Source organism: Rhea pennata, chromosome 5, assembly GCF_028389875.1.
Source record: "Rhea pennata isolate bPtePen1 chromosome 5, bPtePen1.pri, whole genome shotgun sequence".
NCBI lineage: Eukaryota > Metazoa > Chordata > Aves > Rheiformes > Rheidae > Rhea > Rhea pennata.
This window is the reverse complement of record NC_084667.1, coordinates 47,976,626-47,996,256: the sequence shown is the minus strand read 5'-3', so window position 1 is coordinate 47,996,256 and position 19,631 is coordinate 47,976,626. Positions and strand designations below refer to the sequence as shown.

Here is a 19,631-nt window from a genome sequence, read left to right as displayed (position 1 = left end):
AATCTTATCTATGAAAAAAACAATGCAACAAAAGAATTGAGGCCTCTTCCATGACCCTTTTCACTGTCTCACGTCTGAGTGAGCGCTGAGCCCACTGTTTTCTTGGTTTTCCTTTTGCTGCTAATATACTTACACAAGTTCCTCTCCTTGTCCTTTGCAACCTTTGCTACTTTCAGCAAAACATTTGTTCCTAATATAATGCTGAACACATATGTTTATACTGATTGAAAAATCAACTCCTTCAAATAGTACTATATTGTTACTGGGGGTCAGAAAGAAAACTGTTGTACCACAGATCCACAAAAGAAGAATTTTCATCCTTGCCACCAAAACCATGCCTTCATTTTCTACCTGGCGCTTCTCTCTCATCATTTTCCTATTGTTCCAGCCATTTAAAAAAAACTTTTTTATTGATTTTCTTATTTCTGTATAAGTCATACATATGGAATAAAAAGTAGTTACAATATGGAGGCCATTCTTCCAGATTGTGAAAACGTTACAGTAGGTCATATTTCCATTACAGACTACTTGAACCATGTCCCTTAAAGAAATCTTTGTAAGTTTATTTGTGAATAAGGAGAGAATTTGATTGGAATTTGACTAGGTGAGCAGGGATTAGAGAACAGTATGCCTTAGTTAATAATTTTCTTTGCATTTCTAAGGTAAATTAAGAAATTTCCTGCAATTCCATATGAACAAAAAAGCAACATCTGGTTTTGCGAGAGAAAGAAAGCCACCTTGTACTGAGATCGTATGTGATAGAGTGGAAACACACTTTAAAAACCTCAGAGGCCTTTAAAAACAGTCAGAAATGTTTAAAATTCAGGAAGATCTCTGAAACCAATGTTTTTTGGGCAAATGACAAACATTAAAGGCACATAGGAAAATGTAAAGAGACATTCATTATAATACTAATGTTGAGATTCACCAAATGACTTTTAAAAATAGAGCTAAACAGGAAGTCATTTCAGAAATGCTTAAATTTCTACTAAAAACAGACGTAAATAAGTAATTTTGTATTAGCTTACTGTAAATTACTTTCATTTATAATTCACAGTAACGACAGAGCCCTACTTTAAAGAAAAATATTTCAAAAATATGTATATAACATATCAGTAAATATACAGATTTCTACTGCCCTATAGATGCCATGCCCTCCCCTGTTTGTCTGTACCTATCTGCATTCCTACATATTTTTTGGATGCAAGAACCATGTGTATCCTGTATTTCACACTTCTCGTAGTTACAAGACTTTGGTCCACAGATGACAGTAGTATGAATAATAATAATAATAAATGAAATAATGAATATAATGTGTTTTATTTGTCCTTTTTGAGGAATGTATGGACTGGGGTTGACCTGTGATGATGACAAGGCAAATTAAATATGGGTAAGTATGAGAAGGACTACACTGGAAAGCAAATGCATGCTTAAAATTTAACCTTTTTTAAGAGAGGATCTAGAACAGTATTAAAAATCTAGTGGCAGCCTTTCAAAGCCTTTTTGTGTGCTTGTCAGATTGTTTAAAATCCTCAATGAAAGGCCTGGGAAGCTAACACATGTTGGTAAGGAAACCTGGTCTGCACTTACTACATTTTTATTAACAGTAAAAAAAAAGCAATGTTGCACAAGTTAGCATTTCAGACTCTCCAATACTTCAAGCTTAGAAATAAAATCTTTGATTAACTATCAAAAACAGTAAAATGGCACCACAACACTGTGATAAAGCCAATTATAATAAAGTAAATAAATTTGGGTTTTGAGGGTGATCGAAGAGAGCATGTTCAGCATTTCCTAAGGTGATACATTTATTTTTATCTTTCCTTAAATAAGGAATAGTTTTCTCTATAACTTTCCAGCGTATGTAAATATTTACATCAGGATTTTACATATTAAAAAGAAGTTTATGCAATTATGCCCGCTTGAGGCGACATTTCTATATACAAGGAAAAAATTGTTCTCCTCTTAGAAAAAAAAATCTAGATCATTTCCAAGTTTCTGGCAGTTTAGATAAATACACTCCAGATAAATTATTGGTTAAAAATAGGAAATAAAGAATCAAAGTAAGTGAATTTCTACAGGAATCTGGGATAGGACTTCTGCCATTTAAAACATTCATAAATGAGCTGGAAAAAAGGGTGAACAGTGAGCTAACAAAGTTTGGTCATGATAGAAAGTTACTTCAGTAGTAATATGAAGAGCTGACTGAGAGGAATTTCAGAAAGCCTTTATAGAACTGAGTGGCTGGAAAATAAAATAGTAAATTAAATCTGATGTGTCAATAGATGTAAATAATACACATGGAGAAAACAAATCCTTCTGTCACATCACAAAAAAAGACAGGTTCTGAACTGATCATTTCTACTCAGAAGAAGATCATGACATTATGTTGAACAGTTCCATGTAAACGTGGAATCAGTGCTTGGGAGCAAATCAAATATGAGAAAATACTAAGAAAGGACTAGAGAACATATTTATGTCACTGTACAAATTCATGGTTTGCATGCACCTTAAATACCCTGTGGAATGCTTGTATTCTCATCTGGAAAAGAATATTTATTTAGAAGTGGAAGAAATTCAGAGAAAGCAGGAAGGATGATCAAAGGTATGGAGTGGCTTCCATAGAAGAAACAACTGATTATCCTGACACCCTTCAGACTTGAAAAGGGGGGATATGATGGAAGTCAACACATCAGGATGGATAGGGAGAAAAAGGTGCCATAGACATGAAGATAGAGGGAGTCTAATTCAGGAGATTAAAAAATTTCTTCAGCTTCAAATGATCAGAAGCTGGGAGAGTGTTAAGAACAATCACACGTTCTTGACCTGGTCTTATCATGCTTATATGTCTGTGCAGAACTATAAGATTCTTCTTACAGGTTGGGCAGATGCTGTTCTCAGAAACAAAGGCTTTGAGAAGGACTAGAGGGGGAGACCCAGCTGATGACTGATTGGAATTCCATGCCCCCAAAAGTTTAATAATACATAGAATACTTCAGTTGTAAGGAAGAGCAAGATATATTGGAAACAATCCAGAAAGCAATCACAGGTTTAAATAAAATATTGGAAAACGTGCCTTACAGTGAAAACCATCAGGATCTTAACTTGTCTAGTTTATCAAAAAGAACAGAAGTGATTTGATCATCTCAAGTGTGAGAATGTAGGTTTCCTTGATCTGACAGAAAAAAGGTCCTACAAAATCCAGTGGTGTAAAGTTACAGTTAACCGGTTTTCATCAGAAGCCTCAGTTTCCTGAACAGTAAATGCAGGGAGGTTGGTGCCTCCAAAGTGGCAATTCTAGCTACACAAATTAGACACCTGAAATAAACAGTATAAATACAAATTCACACTTTGTACCAATCAGAAGAAGCTACAAACAAGCAAGGATTATGACCATCTGAACAAATTATTGGTTCCTATTTTTGTTAATAATTATTTATTCTTGTTAATAATCATTTAAAAACCAACAGAGTATGATATTTCTACAAAAATAGAAAGAAAGGAAAAAGAACTCTAAATTATCTGTAACCATCGGACTTGAAGCAGTAAACATTTCAGGGATGTTTTATGGTCCTTATTATCCGGAATGTCAGACTAGATGATCTAGTGAGCCCTCTTGACCTCAAAATCTACAACTTACTAAAGGGAAAACAAATGAAATTCATAAACAGGCACCTAGCATTTTATTATCACACATTTTGTATGCTACTTGTTGACAAACGAGAATCTGTTTTCTTTGTTTTTTTAATGATTAATGTTTTAATGATTTAATGTTAGAAAGCAAACACTCTCTTTTTACTACACTTAAATGGAAGCAGATGAAAAGTCATTCATGATCCATTTTTTTCCTGAAGTAATTAAGATATCATCTTATTGAGCTGTTAGGAGGCCAGTTTCTAAAAGGTGTTGGCAAAAGCTGCATCATCAAACTCTGTGAAACTAAAACAGTAAACTATTAGTTTCATTTTCTTACAGTGAGTTTGTGCAATTCCTGCTTAATCTAATGGCAATTAGGCTTGCACAAAGAGAACAGTAAGATTTTTATCTTTTCAACTACTGACAGATATTGTTGCCAGGCCACTCTCCATCATCTTTGAAAGGTCAGGGAGAACTGGAGAGGTGCCTGAGGACTGGAAGAAAGTCAGTGTCACTCCAGTCTTCAAAAAGGGCAAGGAGGAGGACCTAGGCAAGTATAGGCCGGTCAGCCTCACCTCCATCCCTGGAAAGGTGATGGAACAGCTCATTCTGGATGTCATCTCCAGACATATGGAGGAAAAGAAGGTGATCAGCAGTAGTTGGCATGGATTCACCAAGGGGAAATCCTGCTTAACCAATCTGATAGCCTTCTGTGATGGAATGACTGGCTGGGGAGATGAGGGGAGAGCAGTGGATGTTGTGTACCTTGACTTCAGCAAGGCTTCGGACACTGTCTCCCATAACATCCTCCTAGGAATGTCAGGAAGTGTGGGTTAGACGAGTGGACTGTGAGATGGATTCAGAACTGGCTGAAAGGCAGAGCTCAGAGGGCTGTTATCAGTGGTGCAGAGTCTGGTTGGAGGCCTGTGGCTAGTGGCATCCCCCAGGGCTCAGTACTGGGTCCAGTCTTGTTCAACTTCCTCATCAATGATCTGGATGAGGGGACAGAGTGCCTCCTCAGCAAGTTTGCTGATGATACCAAGCTGGGAGGAGTGGCTGACACACCTGAGGGCTGTGCTGCCATTCAGAGAGACCTGGAGAGGCTGGAGAGTTGGGCAGAGAGGAACCTCCTGAGGTTCAACAAGGGCAAGTGCAGAGTCCTGCACATAGGGAGGAATAACTCCCTGCACCGGTACTGGCTGGGGGCTGACCTTCTTGAGAGCAGCTCTGCAGAGAAGGACCTGGGAGTCCTGGTGGACAACAGGTTGACCATGAGCCAGCAATGTGCCCTTGTGGTGAGGAATGCCAATGGTATCCTTGGGTACATTAGGAAGAGTGTTGCCAGCAGGCCAAGGGAGATGATCCTGCCCCTCTCCTAAGCCCTGATGAGGCCTCATCTGGAGTCCTGCATCCAGTTCTGGGCTCCGCAGTGCAAGAGAGACATGGAGCTACTGGAGAGAGTCCAGCATAGGGCTACAAAGATGATCAGAGGGCTGGAGCATCTGAACTATGAGGAACAGCTGGGAGAGCTGGAAGAGAAGACTGAGGGGGGATCTTATCAATGTCTGTAAGTACCTGAAGGGAGGGTGTCAAGGGGATGGGGACAAGCTCTTTTCAGTTGTCCCATGTGACAGGACAAGAGGCAATGGGCAGAAATTGAACCACAGGACGTTCTGCCTGAATGTGAGGAGGAATTTCTTCACTGTGAGAGTGACAGAGCACTGGAACAGGTTGCCCAGAGAGGTTGTGGAGTCTCCTTCTCTGGAGATATTCAAGGCCCACCTGGATGCAATCCTGTCTTACATTCTCTCGGTGAGCCTGCTCAAGCAGGAAGGTTGGATTAGATGATCTCCAGAGGTCTCTTCCAACCTTACACATTCTGTGATTCTGTGATTCTGTAACTACTGATAATACCTGGTGGCAAACCTTCAAGGAGAAATAGGAATCTTTTTTTTTTTTTTTTTTTTTTTTTGTCTTTTCAATTTAAAGAGTTAATACAAATTATCCACGAGATATAAAAAGTTATTTATCTGAAATCACAGTTCTCTGAGTGCTCCCTCTGCAGATTTTGTCAGCCTGAGGTCAGTCTAGAAATTTTCCAGAGGGCAGTGGTTATCCAGAGCTGCTTTCCTTCCCAGTCCAGAGGTTTCCAACATGAAAAAGAGAGAATCCCAGCTGCTCCTCAACTCCTTTGAATTCAATCAAAGAAGCAAAGAAGTGGAATGTGAATACATAGGAGTAAAACATTACTGGTAAATAATCTTGAGTGGCTTCTGCTTATTTTTAGTTCTATTATTAAAAGGCAAGCATGCCTGAAAAATTCCAAAGTAAAAGTTTGAAGAACCCTCCCCCCCCATAAATTCTACTTCCAAATTAGTTATGTTCTCTCTGATAAATCAAATAAAAAAATTGTTGGTGTTCAGCAGCACATAAAAGTGTTGAGGAAATGTGCAGAAGACAGTAGCCTATATAAAATAGAAACAGATATTATCTGATAACTGAAAATGAGTAAGACAGCACTAACTGACAAATCACATCTTCCACATGGGCAATCATGACCATTTTTTCCCCAAACAGAAGCAATAGCCAGAAAAATATGCCTTCACAAGCACATACTGCAGTTAATATTCCAAAAGCAGACCAAAGATCCATAATGCCACGAGTTGCAAAAATGCAACTCCAGATGGAAAGAGATGAATGCAGAGAAAAAAGAAAGGGATCAGCTCAAGATTTAGCTATCCATGTGAAAGAACTCGTATGTAGGACTTGTGAGCAGGATGAATAAGCTTCTGGCATAGTGAATGGAGATGTGGTCAATAAAATAAAAAATCTTTTTGTCCTGTGTTACTTGAATTTCCCAGGAATTTTCTCACTTGGACATGACTTCCATTTTCTGAAGGATACTCTTTTGCTTTCAATAACTTGCTTTAATTAGCTATTTAACCATGTTAGTGTTTTTTCTATTCTTTTAGAATCTCAGTACTTTGTCATTAAAATAAAGTTAATAATTATGTGATTATGTCACAAGATCACTGATGAGGATGCATTTAGGAGGCTACACACTTTGTTCTGAATTAATGAAGTCTATAAAAAGATCATGATAGAATTACAAGTTCTGGATTCTAACCTGGATCTGAAAGATATAGAGGAAATAAAATGTGGAATATACAACCTGAATGAAGATAAAATAAAATATTAGTAATTACCCATAACAGGAAGCTTTGTGGATCTGGGACACTGATTGATGCAGTGAGCCTATAGGAAAAAAAGTGTATAATATAACTGAAAATTGGTCTTAGCATAGAAGCAAAAGTGAAGAGTTAAGTTCATATACAAATATAACTGCAGTAGTTCCTCGCTTCTGAGTCTTTGCCCAATATTTAACATTCTTTCAACTTAGGTTTACATGCCTCAATAGATTTTTTAAAGTAACCCCTTCCAACTAGATTTTTTAATACTTAGTCTGGTTATTTAGTTGTTTCAAGACTCAAACTCATAGTATAAGGCTTTGGTTCTTGAAGTAGGAAAGCAAATGACAACAGTAGTGAGCTTACCTAAAGGTAGAATATTTTTAAATTTAATACAATCCCTAAAACAGATTCTGTGGAAATACTTTAAATCAAAAAATTTTTTCAATGTAAAACAGTGACTCCATCTCCTTCAGTTTTACTGATAGCTTCTGTGAGTTCAAAATGCTCTAAAACACTCATTAGGCTTTTGAAGAATGTAGACAGTAATGATGCAGCTCTCACAGAAAAAACTGGTAAGTCTCTACATATCTTGTTCTCTAGTTCAAAAAGATATTTTATAAATAAGTATTTAGGAATATTTGCTATATCTTCATTGTTAGTTCTAAATATCAAATTGTAAATGAATAAAATGTATTACACAGTTATTGTAACTCTTTTTTATCAAAAGTCAACAACAGCATGGGGAACTAAATAAACTAGCTGACACATGGCACCTTGTTACCCTGCTGTCCCTGTGCTCACCCTTAGCAAGTAGTAGATGTGACATATGTCATGGTTACTTGCCCCTGAAGGGGCTTATCTTGCATTTATTGAAGACCAGTATCCTACATATGGCTATTAGCCTGAAGCAGATGCATAATGGTAGCTTATTATCTCATGTAAAGAGTATATTCCTAAAGAATGTGCTGTCTTTGTGTTTATTCATCTGTCTGTTCCACTCTCCTCCCTAACTTCTTCTTGTCTAATTTCAACCAAATGTGATCAATGTGATGCGAAAATAGCATCTAGGCAGAGGACAGAAGCCTTATTAGCCTCTCTTCTAGAAAAAAATAAAATAAACAAACAAACAAACAAAAACAGAGAGAGCTCAGCCCTTATTTATTTTGAGTGAAATGATCTTCAGTTCACATACAGCTCTGAACTAACCCCAGAAGATACTGCCTATTGTCCAGTAATATATAGGGGCTTGAGGAGAGAGATGAAAGCACTTTGGGGAACAGTTATGAGATGGTACTCTTTCTTCATACTGCTTAGAATTGCTTTCCCTGCATGGTATGGCATTGGTATATAATCTGTAACTTTAGGCAGCATGACAAGATCTGCCTGTAATATATATATATATAAAATCTTTTTCTCTCATCTTGTTTCCTCTGAAAAAATATATATATATATATGCATACATATATATATGTATGTATGTATGAAAAATAAGCAGCTCCAAAAACATTTTTTGTGCACTGAGCTGTTCTGGATGTGCACCTGCATTAACTACATTTGGACAAATACATTAAAATCAATCTAAATCAAACAAACTTTCCCCAAGTTCGTGACACTGTTCCACTAGAGGAGTTTGGAAAGAAACATTTTTTACGATTTCTTACAAGCATGTCTTGTTAAATAAACAGGCACACACCATTCTCCTAAAGTAGGGCACAGAAAGGAGAGCAGTCCCAAATGAATAATCTGAATGGAGTTTTAATTGAAGCTCAAGATCTTGTACACTGAAAAGAATTCTTCATCTCCAAAAGCTGGTAAGGTGTTCCCAGATTCACCACAATCTCTCAGCTTTACAGATTTTACAAAACTGAACAGCCATGTAAGACTTTAAAAATCTTAAAACTTGAGATTTGTGTGTAACAACCATGAAGCGAAAGGTCTTCATCCAAAGTAACAAAGTTGCCAGACTTGGGGAAATTTTTAGAGGTTTTCAACATGCAATACACACATATATGCACGTACATTCGTCACTTCAAAAGAATGCTTCATTTGTTTTTAATAATAGAAATGTTAATTATTTTGGAATCTTTTGTCTCTAATTAAGAAATGTTGCCAGTTATAAGGCAGAAGGATGCAAAATACTACAAACACCTCACACTTGTTTAGGAAAAACATTTTTATTATTTCACCCTTTAGGTTAAAATAACTCACCTTGAAATGTTTGAAAGTGCTCTGAATGGAAAACAGCTTAAAAAAAAAAGCACCTATTTAATATATGAGACTGAAAGAAAGATCAAGTCATTTGCCTATAGCAAGGAAGTACAGAATTAGAAAGAGTCTGCCAGACTTCAGCAATCCAGATAGTAACACAGAAAGTCTTTTTTTAAAAAAGCTGTTTTCCTTACTTCCATGGAGAATTTTATCATTTATTTACAAACCAAACAGACCATACTGTATTCGACCTTTTATACCATACAGTGTAGAATCATAATCTTCATTTGCTCAAATTTTCCCTTGTCTTGCAGTGACTATGTTAAACAATACCCTTGCAGTTTGCAAGCGTCATCCCCATTGGTACAGGTGATTAGGATACACTCAAATAATCAGAATTTTTTTTTCAATTCTTGTTGTTAATTATTTTTTTCAGGGAAATAAAATTCCCACTCAGAGTTATTGTCTTCTAAAAGCAGCTTATGATTTTACAGTCCCCCATTGCAACTGATGTTTAAAACATTAGAATTCCAATAACCTAAGTACTTTATCCTTAAGCCTGTATAGATAGGCATTTTGCAGTTACTATACCAGCATTTTTCAAAGAAAATATACAATTCAATTATGTGATCTCATTTTTTCTATTAACATCTTAAATGCCTGTATGAAAAAAAGACATATTTTTTCTATAAACTGAAATTGCTGATCATTTATTTTCTAGATTAACATGACAGATTTCAAAGCACATACTATGTGTTACACATACTGACATTACTGCAATTTCAAACCAAATTATAACACATACACAAAAGTACAGTATCTCAAACCAAAAATGTTAAATTGTGTCTTAAATTGAGTAATTCAGGTGCTTACATTTAGTTGACTGGAGCCCTTTTAGTTGGCTATCTCAGACATCTCTATGGGGCTGACAGATACAGCACAGGACACGAGACACACACATTCTTCTGGAGTGGCAGCTGAAGCCCAGACAAGATATTCTGAGGTGCCTGTGATGGTACTAAACACTTGTGTTTAGGTACCTGGATACTCTGACAATGCATATCACTTTGGGAAGCCCCAAATTTCCTGCTATATCCCATACTCCACACTCCTGTTTTTACAAAATATTTTGACTGTCTCCTAAATGGTATACTCGCATTTTCTGTTCCCGTGAGTTCTTTTTGTCAGGTTTTGGCAAAGAAGCTGAAAGTGCGCAGAAACTTTCATGGAACTGTTTGCGAGGTGGCACGTTAAAAAAGCTGTTTGCTTTATCCTTCTTTCCCCTCACCCTGCAGGAACATGCCACACAGAATCCATCTTCCCATTCAGTTAGCCTACAGAGTCCAGTGACTTGATTTTCTGATATCCCACCCAGAACTTTTAAGGCTCAAAGGATAACTATTTCTTAAGGCTGGAGGGTCACTTTTCTTGTGTCTCACTGAGTACACATGGATTCTACATGGTGCTTTTTCCTGTTGTGCTGTGCTTCCAGCTAAGTCCTAGCACTCTGCCTATTGCCTATTCCCTCCCCAGTCTCACAGGGTGTGCAAGCTCACTGCATCTCCTGCCTGCGAAGCACGAATACACACAGAGGATTACAGCCTCCCCTGAATCACATCAATGTACTCACAGAGTCTGGGTGTCCTGCGGAAGGCTGGGAATGAAGTGGATGTCCCTGCAAGTGATTTTGTAGTCATCCCAGTCAGAGCACTCGCACAAGGCTGAAGGACACCTCTCTGTGCCTTGGCTGCACAACGCCAGCACCAGCAGCAGCTGGAAGGCCACCGGGAGGCACAGCATCTTCTGCCGCCCTCTTTCCTCCTCTGTCCCTCGCTTCTCCGGAGCGCGAGGGCCGAAGCACTAGAGTCGCGGGGCACGCGGTGCTGCCCGGTGGGGAGAAGCGGCTCGGAGAAAGGCGGCACCTTTGCCGGACGACGTTCGCCTCCGCCCTGAGCAGGGAGAGAAAGGTGGCACCAAGCACAGCGCGCCCGCTCCTTCGGGCAGCCCCCAGGCCCCGCGTGGATCTTCGCCGCCTCCCGCCTGCCAACCCCGCCGCTGCCGCCGCGCCTCCGCCGCGCCTCCGCCGGCCCCGCGCTGCGCCGGGGCCACCTGCCGCGGGCAGCAGGGACTGCCCGACCCGGCCCTGTGCCGGGGGTGCAGCGGGGCAGAGCTGCTGGTACCAAACTGCGTCGCCTCCCAGAAAGGCAGTGGGGCAAGCCCGCCGAGCCGTGAATGCTTTGTCTAGCATCACTGAAGAAGGGAGGAGGGTGGATGCAGTGTGAGTGCTATCCTCAGTCACCTGTAAAAGTAGCAAAGCCAGGTTTTTTTCACTCCATAAAAACTCACTAACTATAAAGCAGATATGCATTAACTATAAAGTAGGCAAAGAAAGGGCTTAAAAAATCGAAAATAAAGAATAATTTTTAAAATCACATGAGCAAAATGGAAATGAGAGAACAACCATTTTCCACATTATCAGGAAAGATGAAATCTTTTCCCCCAAAACTAATGAAGGAAAAAAATCTCTAATCTTGAGAGAAATCAGGTGGAATTATCATCAACTGAAGCAGCAACCTGCTGTGTTCACATTCCCTTAACTTTTTTAACTAAGTGCCAGTATTTTTTTCTCCATACAATTTTTGTAGATGTATAGGTGTGCTTTCAACAAAAATGTTTGTAACTCTCTAGGTAAAGTTGTACTCAAAGTAATGAGTACAACATAGTAGATATTATTTTACTCTAACTCTTTAACAGTAATTTAAGTCAGTATGTGCTTCCTAAATATAATTAATGGCCATAGCATATCTTTTTAAGGTGAGAAAATAATTCCATGCTCATAAAGGGATAAAATTTAAATCCTGACCTTATGTTGGTGCTAAATGTTATGCTAGCACTAGATCTTATTTTAGCACTAGATCTTCTTCAAGTGAGGAATCCCAACAACAAATAGATTTGTTGGGTGTATTTTTAGGGGTATCATAGTGAAAGTAATGCAGGTTGAACCACCTTGTCACAGTAAGAGTACCCTAGGCAAGTTCATACTGCACCAACAGTAAAGTTCCCCTGGGCATGCTGGCTGTCCAAAAAACTTCATGCTCCACTCAGCTATGTCTTCCTTGCACACTGCTCCTATCTGCAACTCCCTCTGCAGCCTGAAGAGCCATCACCTCTTACCACCTTTTGTTGTCCATGCTGATCTGTCTAAATAAAATGAAGTAACAGGTAGATCACTGTATTTCAAGGCAGATGAACAAGGGAGCTGAGCGCTCCACTGAGAAACAGGCAAGGAAAAGGGTGTGACTGTGTGCCATAAAGTCAGGTGTGAAGCTCATCCATAACTGTATCATTTTGATCAGTGCTGAGGGAGACAAGTTTCAGGAAGAAGAAAGACATAAATGAGTACAAGTTCTGAAGGTGGAAGCACATCTATTTCTGGCCTGCTATCCCATCTCATCCCAGCCCAGCCCCCGTGGAAGTTAGCCACACCATATCCTGTGTGTCACAGTAATTCAGGGTCAGCAAATGCAACATCATCAGAGTTACCAAAACTTTTTGTATGCAGAACAATCTGCTGGCTGGTCTACTCCCTTATTGTTGCTATCAAGACACACATTCTTACGCATCTATTATATTCATAGTTGTGGAACACAATTGTATCATGTCATAAGTCTTCAAAGTCTTACTAATTTTTGAGGGCAACTCATGAGAAGGGACAGCTAAAGTTGTGATACAAGCTTAGGGTTCCTTGCTATGTGTCTCAAAACATCCCATTGACCTTTCCCAGATCTAGAAGGATCACTTCAGTGCCTACCCCTTCTATGGGGAGGCACTGTGCCAGTCTTGCCTCTGTATATCTCCCCACACACTATGGTCTCCAGAATTTAGGCTGCTGAAGCCATATGATCATAATTTTCAAAAAAGAAATGCAAATACATCAAAGAGCAAACAAGAGTAAAAGTTTAGTGAAGTAAAGCAAGGCCAGATTTGGGTCCTCTGCTTAAAGATAGTAATCAGCCACTTAGTTAACTTTACCTAATATGCTATGTATTACAAAATTCAGACAGTGCTACAGCCTAGGATTTTTCCTGAAAATAGCAAAATTCTCTGGTGGCTTGTTCTTACTGTCTAGCTTTTCCTGTGGGTAGTGTAGCAGTATTAGCAACAGGACATGACAAAGCTTTTGTATTGGGCAAAGAAATACTTTTTTTTTTGTCCCAGATTGACGCAGGTCAGTACAAAAATCATCCGGCAAAACAAATGGTTTCTGTCTTCTCTGGAACCAAGTCTCCTGTGAGTTATGAGTCTGTCCTACAGTTTATTCCCAGGCAGTGAGTACGAGTCATACATCTGTTCATCCAGCAAACAATATTGCCTGACACTTGTTGATAAGCAAAGCCTGGCTAGCAGGAAGAGACTTTGGATATATATCCCTTCTTTAGTGACAGTACTTCTGGGGTAATTTGTTGTAACCTCTTGTGTATCCATCAGTTGAAAGAGAGTATGATCTCTGTTACATGTGGCCATTGGAACCTGATAAATCATCTGTTTGGTTATCATTTTTCTGAATTTAAACTAGTTAGTAGTAGAGCCGTGGGAATCAGATGTTGCCAGCACAAAGGAGAAAAGAGTGATCTGCTTTTAGTGCTGAGAGGGATTCCATGTTGGTTGTTTCTGGTCAATCAAGGTTAAATTTATTCTAGATCTCGATATCTGTTACCTTCCATATTTTGAAATTTTGTCTCCATAGGTGATCCTTTCATTTTTGTGCATGAGGCTCTACCTCAGTCATCACTTTTTGCATCATCTCAAAGAGAGATGATGCAAAGTTCAACAGAGTCATTATCTGTCTAATATGCCATCTGGTCTGATAGCTGACTGAGCTTCCGCTGCGTTTTCACCATATTTCCCTGACGTGAATGGCAGCCTTCTACTTTCTGTTGCTACTTGCAAAAATGTAAGATTTGGTACAGGAGTACGGCTTTGTAATTCTCACAGGGACTGGAATCACCTAATCTGTAGGACAGATGGGCAACTGGTGGTTTGGATGCAAAGCAATCTAGGGTAACATGCAGCATGTAAATTACACTTTGAATAAGGTCAAATCTGCTCTGCTGGATGGTCCCTCAGTGTACATATTCGGCATAGATGCTTTTTGAACAAAGTCCTCAGGGTGAATTTCTGCCAGCAAAATGTGAAAATCTCGAAGTCTCAGGCAGTAACAAGCAGTAATAACATGTCTGCTGATCATTCTCCAACGAGCAGACCATTCAAGGCTGCAGTTCAGGTACTACTATCACCTTCGCTTTCCTACAGTCACCTGTGTCAAAAGCAAACTGGGTGCCTAGGAAATATCTCGGTCCTTCTGCACATGTACACACCGTACTATTGTCTTTGTCACATGCTAACCTCTAACAACCTAACCCAAAGTGCCTCCATAATTAATGTTTTCAGCATTGCTTCCTAAAAGGGTCAACAGCTGTGCACCAGTTTTATTAAGTGCTGAAAAATATCAAGCAGGGAATGATCCACTCCATTTCTGAGAACTTGTTTTGATTGGGTGGGAAGACTAGGAGAAATAGTGGTAGAAATTACTTAGAAATTAGCTTGTTTTTTCTCCCAAGTACATATCTCAAGCACATGGGCTCAAAATGAACCCAAGCTTAGATCTCCAGTTTTAAGGCATTTTTTACTTCGAATTTGAGGAGAATTTCAAGAATTAAGATTTTAGGCCACTTAGGCCTTTAAACAGAAAGAACTATTACAAACTTAAATGTTATAGAATTAACATCAGCTATAATATATCCTCTAATTTATTTGCCAAAAAATAATTTTTGAAAAGATTTCAGTCCTAATATATTGTTTTAAGAGCATCTTCAATTAGATGTATGGAGGCTTAACAATCAGTACTAACTTTTTCTTCTTACATAATTTGCTTTTGAAATAGACAGAAATAAAAAGGCTACATTAGAAAGCAGTACCATTGAATGAAAAATACTACTACCTTTAAAACTGTAAGAAATAGAAGGCACTTAAGAAAACAGCAACCTCCTTCCAGGAGTGTGTATGTCTGTCTGTGTGTCACTTGGCTTGGCAATTTGCTTTTGTTTTTTCTCCCAGGGCTGTCTATGGATAACTGAAGAACTGAAGTGAGGGTTTCCACAGGAAGCTAGTCATGCAAACACTTAGCCACAGAAAACCCAGCTTTAACGAACAGAGTTATTCATTTTTGTTAAGTTTTCAATAAATCTTAGAACAGCAAGGAAGCTCCCAAAATCTGCCACTGAGTACATTGATGAATTGTTTTAATCAAAATGCCTTAGACATATAGATAAGTCAACATCATTGGATATCAGTCCTATTCAGGTTCATGAAACAGCTAATGTAGAATTTAAATGAATTGAAGCAAATACTACTCTATATAGGTTTATAGAAAAGATGTCCTTTTAAAGTAATTCGAATTTCTGTAGTTCTGCAAGCTTTATGGCTTTGCTCTATACAATAATATGAGGCAGTCTGTAATCCCTTTAATGTATAACAAGTTAATTCAATCATTCCAACTTCTTAATCACATTATTGCATATAACAAATCTCAGCACACCCTTGTAAATAAGGAGTCCAAATAAAGTGGATATCTCTTGTGAAATCCCAGAAGTATTGAACATTATAGCATCTAACATTTTATTGTCAATCTGAAATTATGCAGGTTTCACTGGCAGCATTCAGAAGCAGAAGAGAAAGTTAGAGGAATCAGTTGCCCTGCTTAAAAGTTAATTTTTAATTACTGTATTGCTTATTTGTTTCTATTACTGTTCTAATATATTTTTTCTTTTTAAATTACAAGAGTGATTGTTCTTTCTGTAGATGGTAAAAGGATTATTTGTAACTGAAAAGAAAATGTCAACCTGTTGTCTTGATTTGAAATGGTGGCATATTCCACTCCGCCTTTCATACAAACACTACTACTTTTGATGGATTATTGCGTGTGGACTAGGCAAAGGAATAATAATTTTATTGGTGAGCAGATAAGTAGTGTCAAGATCTGAGTCATTTTAGTGGGTTATCATAAACCCATATTCATCCCTTTGGTGTATTAAAAGTATCCTTATGCTAATGGCCTTTAATAATAGGCTACTTGCATCAGCTACTCCATAGTAACTGTGCCTCAAGCTCTTACATATGAGGAAGGGTAAGTTCCTTCCTTCCTTCACTGAGCTCAAAGTATTAAGAATTACATTCTGTTTAGTAGGAGGAGGACCATGCACATAGGTATTGGTACTAGAATCTTTGGTAATGCCAGCTGCTCTGTCATAGCAATGGCAGCCCAAGAAGAGCTCATGCAAGGAATAAGTATCTTCCTAGACATTACTAAAGACTCAAAAATAGCAACTATAAAAGATTGCAGACCAAAAAAATAGCAGGGCTGATACTGAAATTGTAATGTTCTGAACAGGTTTCAATAGGAGCGACGACTGTTTAATATGTATTTTCTAGACTGAAGTCCTGAGTGATAGGCAGGCACTGGATGCCCCTAATGGGAGGTCTAATAACTGTGAAGGCTGGCCACAGGCTATTTCCACAGGAGCTGGCTAAATTCTTGGAAAAGTTATGTCATAAACATCGTGATGACATCATTTACATCACAGTTTCTAGCATAGCTAGAAATGTCAGCCAGAGGTCTGTAGTCACAGTTTGTTCTGTGAGAGCCCCAAGGCCTCGGCTGCCCCAGCCAGGGCACACATATAAATAAGATCTTTGGAGAAATAGGCAATACAGTTTTTCTGAAAGAAAGCCTTCTTCACAAATTTTTGAAGTCTTCTGAAGCAGTCTATAGAAATTTAGATACAGTTAACTTGGCTTTTCAAATAGCTTGCCTCAAGGTCCCCAGCAAAGGCTCTTAAGTTACACAGCCATGGAGTAGAAAGAAAGAAGTCTTCCACACAGCCAGTAGCGAACCTCTAAAATTCATTGCCAGGACCTTGTGGAGGCACACAAGATTAGTTGAATTTAGGGGCTGCAGGTATATAAATATATGCCAAAGAAAACAGTCATGGATATACCTTCTTAAATCTCTGGCATGAGAAATGTGGATGCTGGGAAAACTAGTAGGGTGACTACTTGTTGCTGTCTTCCTAAACAGCATTTCCTACTGTCGTTGTTGAGTGGAATTATGGGTCAAATGGACCAATGACCTGAGTCAGTATGGCATTTTTATCTTATGTTCCTATTTGGATATTGCCACAAATATGTGTACACAAACCATAGCCTCCTCCCCTTCTGAAGAAACATACAGCAAAGCAACTAAAAAAACTTTGTGTATCCACTTAGTCTGAGAATCAACTAGTTTGGGAATCTACATGCTCAGGCACTGGGAAAAGTCCTTAATGACTTTATTAAGTTAATCACACTGGTAAATTAGTCACCCTTATTAACAACCTTCTTGTACTTGTTTATCTCCTGTCTCATTCCCTGAATCTTGCAGAGAATAGAGGAAAGACACTAGGAGTTTGTAGTAAATGTATGTTATGCAGCAAACACAGTGAGATTTAATCAACTTGTTACCTTACACTAGTGTTTATTGAATTAATTGAGACTGAATACATCACTGGCTTTGTGCCTTCTTCTCTGGTGTGAGTGGTGGGATCTTGATTGTTAGCTCTCTTTTTCAGCAAAGATAAATACATGTATTTTATATAAATATATGTGTGTAGTCCAGAAGTCCTACATGACTGATCACTTGTTTTCTTTAACAGTATTTGTACTTGACTTTTCATATCACTCAAGCTTAAGCTTGATGAGGTCATGTAAAACTATGCATTAGTCACTGGCAAAAGCCTTATTTCACATGCATGTGCTAAAGAATTGCCATGTGTGTGATAAGGTTGTATCTGACAATGTTGAGCAATGTGACTGTGTAAAAATAGTGGTCTGAAGCACCGGAAGCACCTGCTTTCTCCTATTGCAACATAGGACCAATATATACATATATAGCAAATGCTCTTTGCTCTGCCTGGTTACCTTCCCACTTGATATATGTACGTTAGTACAGTCTTTGTGACTAGTAGTTGTGCCCAGTTTGATGGTCTCAGGCACTGGCATCAGTCTCCACTGGATTGAATTGATAGCAAGTTAGGTGTTCAACATTGATGCAAACATCTCATATAGGAAGCTCTGATGCTTTTTGTACCCGAGATGGAGAAAAAGACCTAACTGTCACAGCAGCCTTATAATACAAAATTCAGATCATACTTTGATTTGGCTGGGCAACAGTGTGACATGAGTTAACTTTACGAAACACAGAGATGGCACTCCGCCTGTTGCTGCAATTCTCTGCTTTGTATTGTGGGCACCTGCAGCAGCATGAGATTCGCAATACATTCTCCCTTCAGAGCAGTCTGAAAAGGCACAGAAGAGAAGCTCTGTTACCATAGCCGTTACACAGGTCAGCTTCTCCCCCTTCCTCCTCCCTTTGCCTGCACCTTCCTTAGCTGTCTTTTCCCACTCTTGCAAAAAGCTACCTGCAAAGGATGCATGGATTGCTAGGCAGGACCTGGGGAACCACCCACCACTGGGAGCAACTCTCAGCAGTACTCAAGGGTCACTCTTTGGAGTTCTCCTTCAAATAGCCCTCTTAGGACAGGTCTGTAAGAGAACGAGTCTCGTCTGAGATTCCTGCTGCATAAATTGCAATCTCTGGCCCTGCATATAAGGGCCCACATACAAGTGTCTGTGGGGGGATGGTCTCCAGATATTACCAAGAAGCAGTATGCATCCTTTTTCTTTCTCTCCTCCACAGATATGTGAAAATGAACTCTTGGCACCAGCCACCATTCAGGATACACTCCTTCCCTTTCATCCTTGTGTGAAGGCCTGAGAAGCTACTGGGGTAGAAAAAGAAATCTGGCTGTGGATGAGTTCTGGGAGTCTGTGGAGGAGCAGGCTCTCTGTCAGCTGCAAAACTGGGAGGCCCTAGCAGGCCCTAATTTTTTTATTATTTTTTACTATACACAATTGCAGTAAATATAAATTTGTGAACAGGGAGCTTTCTGGCTTAGAGAAATGTCAAAGTCAAGAAATAGGAAAGGAGACACTTTTCTTGCAAGAAGACGTGTTTGAAGTAGCTTACATCCTCCTTTCAGAGTGGATTAGCCAGTCTCTGGATACGTACGGTTACAGACACTTGCTTCACCAGGGAAACAATATTTGTTTGTATTTATAATGTTTATTTAGTTGTAAAATTTGACAAACAAGCATACATGAAACTTCTGTCCGTGCAGCGGCTGCAGCTGAAAGCCCACGCGCCCGAAGGCGAAGGCCGGGCCCGTGCTCACTGCCGCGCTCGTCCCGCCCCCCTCAGCCGTCGCCACGCGGAACCAATGACGTCCTCACAGCGCGGCGCCGGCGCTAGGGCCGCAGAGTAGGCCTGCCCTTCCATTACCGCTACGGCGGGCGTCTCAGCCTTGGCTCGCCCGCCCTGACCGCAAAGTCTCTTGGGAGCTGAAGTCCTCTGCTGTAGCTCTCCTAGAGCAGGCTCGTTCCCTGTGGACTACCCGTCCCATAGTGCCTTGCGGAGGGCCCTGCGCCCGGAAGGCAGCTCTG

The 19,631-nt window shown here is 39.4% G+C and overlaps 1 protein-coding gene across 1 annotated transcript in view; it reads right to left on the bottom strand.

Moving 5' to 3' along the window:
• Window positions 1-10,835, bottom strand: part of TSHR (thyroid stimulating hormone receptor) — a 61,490-nt gene extending 50,655 nt beyond the window's left edge. The window contains exon 1 of the mRNA XM_062577012.1: window positions 10,666-10,835. Coding sequence (XP_062432996.1) covers window positions 10,666-10,835 — 170 coding nt within the window. The remainder of the gene's footprint in view (window positions 1-10,665) is intronic.
• Window positions 10,836-19,631: the final 8,796 nt, after the last annotated feature.